The sequence below is a fragment of the Lotus japonicus genome, chromosome 3 (genome assembly GCF_012489685.1).
Source record: "Lotus japonicus ecotype B-129 chromosome 3, LjGifu_v1.2".
Classification (NCBI taxonomy): domain Eukaryota; kingdom Viridiplantae; phylum Streptophyta; class Magnoliopsida; order Fabales; family Fabaceae; genus Lotus; species Lotus japonicus.
This window is the reverse complement of record NC_080043.1, coordinates 70,232,359-70,243,370: the sequence shown is the minus strand read 5'-3', so window position 1 is coordinate 70,243,370 and position 11,012 is coordinate 70,232,359. Positions and strand designations below refer to the sequence as shown.

The window sequence follows — 11,012 nt, the reverse complement described above, 5'->3', positions numbered from 1 at the left end:
GTATTTGATAGTCCTTTTTTTTTCCTATACTTGGAAAATATTGACTTTTTCTATTCAATATTACCTTATATATTGTATATTTATTTTAAAATATTATTATATAATTGATAGCGGTAATACCGGTCAGACCACGATTCAATTACGGTTGAACCAATGAACCTTGAACCAGTGCTCTCACCGGTTTGATCACCGGTCCGATTCTGATAACCTTATGGCTTCATCAGCCAAACCCAAATTCAAAATAAATCTCTGGTACAAAACACAAATCTTTAAATATGTCAACATTGAAGCTTTTTTTGTGCTTTTAGCCTCATTCTCTCATGTTGACAGAACATGAAATATGGCTCTCATGGTGGCACCTAGAAAGAAAAATCGGAAGAAAAAGAAGAGGGGAAGATAGAACCTAGAAGGAATTGGAACATAACAGTGAGGCACTATCAACGCTGATAGAATCGCGGATCTATGAGGAAAGTGTTTTCCAGCTCTGTTTTTCGGGCGGTGGCAAGGTGGGCAGCACGATAGCAGTTGCAGGAGAAAGAAAGATGAAAGCAGAGAGACGAGGGATAATGTAAGGAGAAAGTTGAATTCTTTTTTAGAAAGGAAGGGTATTTTTGACTTATCATATGCAAGTGGTTTAATAAGCCATGTGTAATTAAAAATAATAATAAAGGCCACGTGGAAACAATGACTATGCAAAAATAGAGCCACCTAAGCTTTAAACACGCGTAGGGACCTATTTTGATTAAAAAAAATTCAGGGACCCGGAATCGGAAAATAAATTACAGTGACTTAATTTCGTACGGGGTACAATTTCAGGGACCTCCAGAGTATTTAAGCTTTTTTATAACATATAATTATTCAATATTTCACGAAACATAGGTTTATATTAATTTAAAGGCTTAAATATGTTTTTGATCCCTCTAAATTTAGGGTTCTTTGGTTTAGGCCTCTCTAAATTTTTTTAAAAAAATACTCGTAAATGAAAAATAATACTGAAGTTTCAGCCCCTGTCGTCACCTTCCATCCTTTAGAGGTATCTAAACCAAAAACCATGATTTTAGAGGGGCCTAACCCAAAGAATCATGATTTTAGAGGGGCCTAAGACCATGATAAAAATTTGTTTTAAGTCCCTCTAAAATCATAATTCTTTAGTTTAGGCCCCTCTAAAATCATGTCAAGTCAGCTTCCGTTATGTGATTGAGCACTCAATGGATGGAAGGTGACGACAGGGACCAAAAGCTCAGTATTATTTTTCAAATAGGCGAGTTTTACAAAAAGAAAATTGAGGGGCTTAAGCCAAAGAACCCTGATCTTTTAGGGACCGAAAACATATTTAAGTGTAATTTAAATGAAATGATAAGTTATACAGCGTATGACCAAACAGTGTATAGTATTACCCTCTGTTCTGAAGTGGTTGTTGCATTAGCTTTTCACATATTTCTCACCTACCACCTCTAATGCTTACCAATCACAATTCTCACAAATCACTTAACCAATAACTACTCTCCCTCTCTCTCTCCCTCTCTCTCTCTAATAAAACTCAATTTTAAATATGGATATTTTATGCAAATTTTATATCACTTAATGAGCTCCTGAACTGTGTGCATTACCTTAAACAACAACAACCATTTTGGAACAGAGAGAGTAAAATTTTAGCAGATCTAATATTATTAGGTCTATAATACTATCATGTCTTATACTATACAACAGACCAAACGAGTATGGTTGGAGATGCTGCAACCCACCCTTATTAGTTATTTCCTTCGTTCCTTGTAATGCAAATGTATGACTTAATTCTTTTATGCTTAAGGTGTCTACTACAAGTCTACAAGGGATCCATGGGAAGAGAAGAAAAGGAGGGAATGAAAGTAAGAGGAGGTACATTGCGGGCTTTTGAATCCCATGCTTTTATTGCCATGTCCCACAAACTCATCAACTTTGAAGAAAAATAAACCAATGAAATAATTTGAAATCGTGCAAAAAGAGATTCAAAGTCTTGTTCCTAAAGGATAGAAAGAAAGAAGATAGGATTTGGAGATACCAAGAAAACTAAATTAAGCACAACATTTAAAGCAAGAGATCATCATATATGTGATTATGCCAATTAAATCTCTTTTCTTTTGAATACACCATCCGGCGCCGCTTGCTTAAGCGTAATTTGAGGCTCATTTTGGTATAACCGCGCCTTCAAAATAGCGTCATTCACGCCTCTTCTTTTCATGCCAATGTTTTACTTTATTTTATTTTTCAAGGTACTTTCTTGACAAAAAGAGAATTATCAATGAACCCATGAGGAATTTTTTGCACTTTTAATTTTATTGATCGTGTAAAGTTTGTACAAAACTGTTTTCCTAAACGGGTTTTAAGGGTTTCACATTTTAGCCATTTGAGGGCACATTCAGACGTAATCATGGAGCATAGGGTTATCACATGAGAAACACAATGAGAGGATTAGGGTCATGTTTGTGTTGTGAAACATTGACACCAATGGACCTACTATGTCATGTGAATATTATCATGTCAAAGATGAAACATGAAAGTTCAGTGGTCTATAACTTTTGTTGCTAAATTGTATATTAGCGAGTGGTGTTCCGTATTTCACGATTATGTCCATATATGTATGCCATAAATTTCATGACCAAAAAATACATTGCTGATTTATTTTGTTTCACCTGTACGTCCACAAGGAAGAAAATAACAAAAAAAAATGAAATACTAAAAACCAAGTGATCAGTTGACGTAATGGTTGGGATTTAATTATGAAAAAAGATTCTTGAGGGATGAGGTATTAATCCAACAACTATTAATTATGGAAATACCTTGATCAAAATACAAATAAAAATAAACCAAACTTGGAAAGATTTTAAATTTACATAATTAATTTTTACATTTTGTCATCAAAACTTATTACCAAACAATGTTGGACAAAACATAAAAAAATAAAAACTGATTACCAAACTGAAATGAACCAATGCCAAATTTGGTGACGAATGACAATAAAGTTGGTAGACCGTTTCAAACTTGTTTTTATTTGTAGTAAATTGGTAGTTAATGTCTTAACAGTAGTTGCAACTTGTTAGCCATTTTAATTAAATCTCCATGCAAGGCCATTTGGAACACTAACAAGATCCGAAGTGAGTGGTTAGGGAAGAATATAAATATTAAAACGTACAGTATAGTTAGTAGTTAATTTTTTTAATTTTGTTTCCCTCTAAAAGCCTTGATTTACGCCAAGTGATTGATCCTTCTTTGCTTGTTACTATAAAAGGGGCAGCACATAACTCATTTGTTTCATCCAAAGCAAAAAGCACTTTGTGTGTAGCTTCTTCTTCTTCTCCTCCCAATTAATCAATTCCAGTGAGCATAATGATGAGAACTTCTTCTTCCTTCATGTCCTTGTTGTTCCTAATTCCAATGCTCTTGTTTGTCGGCAATGTGCAATGCAATCCAAATTACAGAGAGGCTTTGGCTAAATCCTTGTTGTTTTTGCAAGGACAGAGGTCTGGAAGGCTCCCTCCTGACCAGCAACTCAAATGGAGAAGTGATTCTGGTCTCTTTGATGGCCGCCTTGCCAATGTAATTAACTCAATTCTCAATGATCCATTTTTTATCTTTATTCTTTTGTTATGCTCATCTTACTTTTGGCTAAATAGTTTAATTCAGGACTTTGTTAATAAGTATATGTTAGAGCGCTTATGACATTAGTTAACTTGAGAAGCTTATTGAAACAAATTTGAAAGAATTTATATATAATTATAAGTACTTACTCATAAGTAAATCTTAAAAATTTATCCGCTTACTTGTAGGTTTCAGCTTATTTATTTTTATGTATGAGATAAGCTTGAATAAACTTTTGCACACGCATCATTTCTTTAGAGTTGTTTTTTTTTACTACTATAAGGAGTTAAATTTTAGTTTAGGTATCAATGCAGGGTATCTCATTGTTGACTGGTGATTCTTTTACTCAGTTTTGAAGCTAGATTCTCAAGTCCTTAGTTTTTAATGTGATATGTTTGTTGAATTTTTTCCTTCACCAATGTCCTTGTTTGGTTAAAAATCAAATATTTCCCTTGAATAACTTTTGGTTAATATGAAAAATGAATTGGTTTTTCACAGGGCTGCAGTGACTTAATAGTTGATAAGGAAAACGACGACTATAAAATAATAAAAGTCAACGGCTCTAATTATGCCGAATACTAATCACTATATTTCTCCTTTTTTGAAGAAGGAGTACATTATATTCCTAAATTAAAATTTCAATAGGATTGTTTTAATTATATAATATAAAATACGTATACTGCTAATTTTTATAAGAATCACTAAAAGATGCAACATGTAAAAGTATATTTCTTTAATGTTCCTATTGATTGGCTTGATTGTTGGAATGTTTTCTTCTTTTGAAATGGTTTCGAACGATTCTATTCTGTACAATCCTGAAAGATTCCTTTTGTTTACAAAATAAGGACAAAAGTCAAATAAAAAATTGCAGTCATGGCCTCATTCTTTATCAACAAATTGGAAAAAAATTAAATACAATTATTCCTTCACTCAAGTCTTGGTATGCATTAGTCTATTTCAGCTTTATAACTTTGCAATCACCACCTAAACATTTAAGCAACAGTGTAAAGCTAAAGAATTTAAACTGTAATGTATTGAGGAAAATCTTTTTTAATCAATTAAGCTGAAATAGATATACTTTTTAACAAAAAAAAAAACATTGCTTGAAGAGATAGCTCTACCCATATTCCATGAGAATGTGAATGTTCTGAGTTCAAACACGATTGTCTCCTGTTGAGGATATTGTATTAGATAGAAAAAATAATAACAGTGGAGGGTCTTACATTTCAAAAACTTTGTTTTTTTCAGGTGGATTTGAGTGGAGGCTACTATGATGCAGGAGACAATGTAAAATTCAACTTCCCAATGGCCTTCACAACCACCATGCTATCATGGAGCGCAATTGAATATGGCAAGAGAATGGGGCCCCAACTCAAAGAAGCAAGAGCTGCAATCCGCTGGGGCACAGACTACCTCCTCAAGTGTGCCACATCCACACCTGGAAGGCTCTATGTTGGTGTTGGAGACCCAAATGTGGACCACAAGTGTTGGGAGAGGCCAGAGGACATGGACACTGCTAGGACTGTGTACTGGGTGTCCCCAAACAACCCTGGTTCTGATGTGGCTGCTGAAACTGCAGCTGCACTTGCTGCTGCATCTCTTGTTTTCAAAAAGGTTGATCCAACATACTCTAAGCTGTTGGTGAGGACTGCACAAAAGGTTTACCAGTTTGCTCTGCAGTATCAGGGTTCTTACAGTGATTCACTAGGGTCTGCAGTTTGCCCTTTTTATTGCTCGTATTCTGGCTTCAAGGTAAAACCATTTTCTAGTTAGTTGCTACTGTTTAGTGCATGTTTGGAAACTCTTCTATAATTTGCTTTGAAGCTAGAATCAACTCTAAAGAAAAGTTTATGTGAGAAGCTTCTAAGTTTCAGAATTGATTCTAATGAAAGAGGAGCTGATCCAAACATGCTATTAGTGTTTCCCAACATTTTGTGGAGGACCCAAATCCCATTTTGTGCAGGTCCAAATGTTTTTTGTTGGGCATGGAGTATTCAGTGAGAGAACAATATGTTGTTTTAATAAGTATTATTTTCAGGATGAGCTATTGTGGGGAGCTGCATGGCTTTTCAGAGCAACAAATGCAGTTAAATACTATAATTTGATAAAAACTTTGGGAGCTGATGATCAACCAGATATCTTCAGTTGGGACGACAAATATGCTGGTGCACATGTCCTTCTCTCAAGGGTAAATTACTCATGTGCCAGCATTCAAAAATATCAAAAGTTGTTTTGTTAGTCTGAAGTTTGTATGACTCAATGGTTTCCCATTATTCTTTTTAATTGTTGCTGCAGAGGGCATTGCTGAATGGTGATAAGAACTTCGATCAATACAGGCAAGAAGCTGAGAATTTCATGTGCAAGATCTTGCCTAACTCTCCCTCTTCAAGTACACAATATACACAAGGTAAAGGCACAGTTAATCTATCTTAAGTCATGCATCATGATTATTAATATTTAAGGTAACTCCAAGTCTACCCAAACACAGTAACTCGCACATTAAAGAATGCAACTCTGAATTACTCTGATTACCAAAATAAACACAGTAACTCACACTGATGCTTTCAATCAATGTACTTTGAAGGGCTTAAAAAGTTATCATAATGAGCAATATATTAAGCATTACTTCAATTTATGTGCAGGAGGACTCATGTTCAAGCTACCTGACAGCAATCTCCAGTATGTGACATCCATAACATTCCTGCTTACAACCTATGCCAAGTATATGTCAGCTAAAAAATACACATTTAACTGTGGCAATGTTTTAGTCACTCCAAACACCTTAAGAAGCGTAGCGAAAAGACAGGTAAACCTCGTTATTTCAACCTTTCTGAGTTCAATATTCTATTCTATTCTCTTCTGCCTTTTCCTTTGTTGATAAATTAATTGTGAAATACTGAAATTTCAGGTAGACTATATACTAGGAGAAAACCCACTTCAAATGTCCTACATGGTGGGTTATGGTCCTAACTTTCCCAAGAGAATCCACCACAGAGGATCTTCATTGCCTTCACTAGCAGCTCATCCACAAACCATAGGCTGTGATGGAGGTTTCCAACCATTTTTCCATTCGTCAAATCCTAATCCTAATATATTGGTTGGAGCCATAGTTGGAGGTCCAAACCAGAGTGACGGCTTTCCAGATGACCGCAGTGATTACAGTCATTCTGAACCTACAACTTACATCAATGGCGCGGTTGTTGGACCTTTAGCATACTTTGCTGGTATCCATTAAAGTTTGATTGACTTTGATAGCAAGGTTAATCAGGGCCTAGTCATCAACTGTAGATAGTGTCTCATATCAACGACTAGTCGACTCTACCCAACAACGGGATGTCCACCAACTCAAAACAGATGGTGGACTATGAAGTTAGCAGTGTTCATTTCAGTCTTTTGAAACAAAAATGTACTTTTAGTAATTGTAATCCAACATAGTTGCTATGTGTTACACTACATGGTGTATCACCCAGAAAATATGTGCCATCCCATATTCCCATGGGACAGCCTAATTTATCCCTAAACTCTGTTTTCTCTTTATCTTTTCGCATGGTATTATCCGATACACTAAATTAGATCCTCTAAAGTATAATGCATTTGAGAGGCAATGTGCAAAGTTGATAACCGCCTATGGTATAAAGTTAAGTATAAAGGTAATCTGTGAAGTACATAACTGTTAAGTAAAAGAAATCAAAGCATAACAAAACTTGGACTTATGTTTCCTTGTCAACAATTAGCAGAACAAAGTGCAGCATGCACAATTTAGATTCAATTTCTCACTAGCTTCATAAATTTTGTTCATAAATACTAGCAAAAAAATCCAAACCAATAAAGGCTTTTGTTGCTTCAGCTCCCCCCAACCCCCCTCCAACAAACCAGTCTAATCACACTTCTTTGCTGTTCATTTTCTAAGAAAAAGTAAACCCAAAGGAGATCCTGAGACCATCACACTTGACTGAATTTAAATGAAATGTTCCTTGCCTCCATAAAATTCTATGTGTAAATAACTTTGATTGCACAAGCACAAGGCAAGGGCTATACTTTGGATAGCAACATAGCTAACTCCTCATCAGACACCTTGACTTCGACATAAGATCCCAATGATGCAGCAAGTCTTGCAGCTAATTGATGTTTACACTGAAACACACACCCACAATGCACATTGATTGTATATAACATGAATGTTTTTAATAAAACTAAATATAATGAAATAATAGACAACAAAGTATGAGGCCTCACACAAAGTTGCTCTCCTCGGTTGACAACATCATAGAAGAAAGAATAACATGCACAAAAGTGTTCAGCAAAACACAGATACTGGTCTTTTCTTCTGGATTCCCCTGTAACCTAAACAAAAGCATAATGTGTGCATTAAAATTTGACACCATGTTTACATCAACTTCGTTTTCCTCAGAATCAATTCTAACACGAAAGCTACTCATAGAATCTACAAAATTGATTTTTGCCTAATGATTTCCAAAAATGCAATCAAGCATATAAATGATTCCTCATTGTATGAATATATTGTCACCATGCAAAACCAACAATGAAAAAAAAACAGAATTGTTTAACCAAATTTCCAAATTTGAATAATACCCAGTTACCAACTAATTCAATGGAGGACAAAAATGCAAAGCGTGAAAGTGAAAAAAAAAAAAAAAAAAAAAAAAAGAACCTGAAAGATGAACCTTCCACTGGGGTGACCAGAAATCCTCTTGACACCTCTTTGATCCACTATTCTAGTGGCTCCTTCAAAGTTCTTACCAAATAAGAAGTGCAAACTGGGTTTTGGGAACCAAAAGATGCAAACTTTAAACACAAAAACAACAATATATGAAGAAAAACACAAGAAAAGGGAAGCAATTGACTCACGTCCAAAATTGATCATCACTCACAGTGCGTGTCGATTCAATTTCCTTCCATATTGTCTCTGCTACCAAATTACTTGCACTCATTCTCACTTTGCTAATGAAATGGAGTTTAAAATGGGCAAATGATTAATCAACAGCAAAAGCGAAAGGGAAGGGGGTGTCTGAGAAAAGCTTAATGGGCTTCTAGTGCTACATGGGTTTTAATTTTTAAATTTCAAAAACCAACTTTGAGCATATCCAATGCTTCTTTGGTACCCTAATTAATATTTTATCATGGATCCGCAATGTCACATAGGAAGTGTTTTTAGAGAAAATGAGTACATGGAGTATCTCTAAGAATGTGGTGATGCATGTTGGTGAATGGTGAATATGACTGTGAGCTCAATGCATGGAGTGTGAATCCACGATAAATAAGAGGTGCGTGCAAAAGATGCTTAGACATTCAAGTCAGCTTAAGATTGAAGAGAGACCCAACAATACAAGAGCTAGAAAATGAGTAATGCCTAGCTATATTACATTGGGATAGTGTGATCAAACATGTTTTATAATGGTCGGAGTGATCAACCACTTGTCAGTTTATCGATCATACAAGTGGCATTGAGGAGTTAACATTATTTAAGCAAACTTAACAATATGCTAAAATAACTTAGCTTTTTATATGTTTAGTTAGTTGGTCAGAAAGTGAAAGCTATGTGTTTAGTCATCTTAGTCGACCGGCTTAACTGACTTAGTTGTTTAGTCATTTGGACTAACCAAGACGATGGTGAGCTAAATGATCGTCTGGGACGACCAGAATTCAAAATGTAATGAAAACGAGTGGATTCGAAGCTGACATTTGAACTTATTACAATTAGATGCTCTGTGAACCATTCAAGTGTTGATCTGATCCGATTCATAGAATTGTACATATAGATTCTCTTAACATATAGGATGTGTCTTTCCAACACGTGTGAAGCAAGTATGTGCGCAAACCACCTTACAACCCTTTGTAACAATGCTCAGAATTATAGATTTAATATTGAAGATGTGCCTTCCTCTTTAGCTCATCTTGTTAGGAATGATGTTGTAGGGGCTTCGACCCCAAGACTTGTGTAGCAGCTAGGGTTGTTGCCCATCCTTTTTATCAAAAAAAATTAAACTCATGAGATAATCAGTTATTTGACAATGTGGATTTAAAAGCTACATTATCTAAAAGGTTAAATATATTTTTAGTCCCTATAAAATATAGGTGAATTGAGTTTGGTCCCTAAAAAAATTAAGAACTTTTAGTCCCCAACATTATTGAAATAATTGAAGTTAATTACTCAATAACCAACCCAACTAAAAATAAGTGTTGAGTTCAGTTGATGAAAGTGAGTTTTGTGGTCAAAGTGAGCAGGATGAATGTGAGTCCAAAGTATTCAAACATGATGACACATCATTCATTCACTCAAGACAAAAGACACATTGATGGACACAAATTGAAAAATAAACATAAACTTAATTCAATATAAATATTGTGTAAAATCACTCTAGTCTAATATGACCTATTTTAGGTAACCTCGTCTAAAATTAATTAGTTTTATTTTTTGACAAATCAATCAAATAAGACGAAAACTAGGGTGATCCTTTTATAAAAGGCACCACAGTAGTACTAGGATTTTGGTAATTTCTCTCTTCACTTCCATGGCCTCATCGGTCACCAGTGGTCCTTTTTTTTAATAATCTTCATCTTCATTTCACTCTTCTCTAAAAACCCAGAAAATCTCTAATCAAACCCCCCATCGAGAAAAAAAAAACTAGATATGAAAATATTTTTTTAGGATAAATATATGCATGCGTTAACCGATTTCTCCACACTACCACAACTCATCCCTTCACCTCCACCATCTTCCACTCTATCTCACAAATCTTGCCAAAACCTCACAATATTCTCCTTAAAACCTAACTTTCCATCCTCCTCCTCAACAACTCATGTTGTCCACTGTAACGCCCCGATTTTCGGGTGTCACTTTAGTAACCTATTAAATTAAATATGCAATATTTTCCAAATGATTTATAAACACGAGTATATTTTTTTTTCTTTTCAAATGTATTTCCAAAACATGTCATGCATACTCCCAACTACAAAGGGATTTACATCAAGCCTTGAACAAGGCGAGTACCCGAAACCCCAAGTATAAATTTCTAAAATCGTTATGCAAGCTTAAACCAATAATGGTTAGCTCTCTAACTCAAGGCTCTAACTCTACACCCGACTATATTCTTCAAGTCTTCCACAGTTCTTCAAGTTCTCCTCTCCGACTCGTACGAAGGTCAAGCTCCATCGAAGATTCTCCATCGCCTAATAGCGTTAAGCGCCCAAACAACAAGTAGCAAATAGAAAGGGTTAACTCCATGTCATTACCACGTGTGAAAGAGAAAAACATGCTATTCAGATATAAGTGCATAACATGGCACATACGCTAGCAACCTAATTCAAGATAGATGACGACATATATTCAACAATATAGATTTAAATCAACTATCAACAACCTCAACAATATT

At 35.1% G+C, this 11,012-nt stretch overlaps 2 protein-coding genes across 2 annotated transcripts; one reads left to right on the top strand and one right to left on the bottom strand.

Moving 5' to 3' along the window:
* Window positions 1-3,280: 3,280 nt before the first annotated feature.
* Window positions 3,281-7,139, top strand: LOC130745565 (endoglucanase 9-like). Its single transcript, XM_057597889.1, has 6 exons — window positions 3,281-3,576; window positions 4,867-5,370; window positions 5,657-5,806; window positions 5,914-6,025; window positions 6,261-6,424; window positions 6,527-7,139. Exons 1-6 carry the CDS (start codon window positions 3,367-3,369, stop codon window positions 6,851-6,853), a joined length of 1,467 nt encoding a protein of 488 aa, XP_057453872.1. The 5' UTR covers window positions 3,281-3,366; the 3' UTR covers window positions 6,854-7,139.
* A 93-nt stretch (window positions 7,140-7,232) lies between these two features.
* LOC130745566 (uncharacterized) lies at window positions 7,233-8,693 on the bottom strand. The gene is made up of 4 exons (XM_057597890.1): window positions 8,488-8,693; window positions 8,291-8,396; window positions 7,855-7,962; window positions 7,233-7,752 (listed from the first exon to the last, which is right to left on the bottom strand). Exons 1-4 carry the CDS (start codon window positions 8,568-8,570, stop codon window positions 7,651-7,653), a joined length of 399 nt encoding a protein of 132 aa, XP_057453873.1. The 5' UTR covers window positions 8,571-8,693; the 3' UTR covers window positions 7,233-7,650.
* Window positions 8,694-11,012: the final 2,319 nt, after the last annotated feature.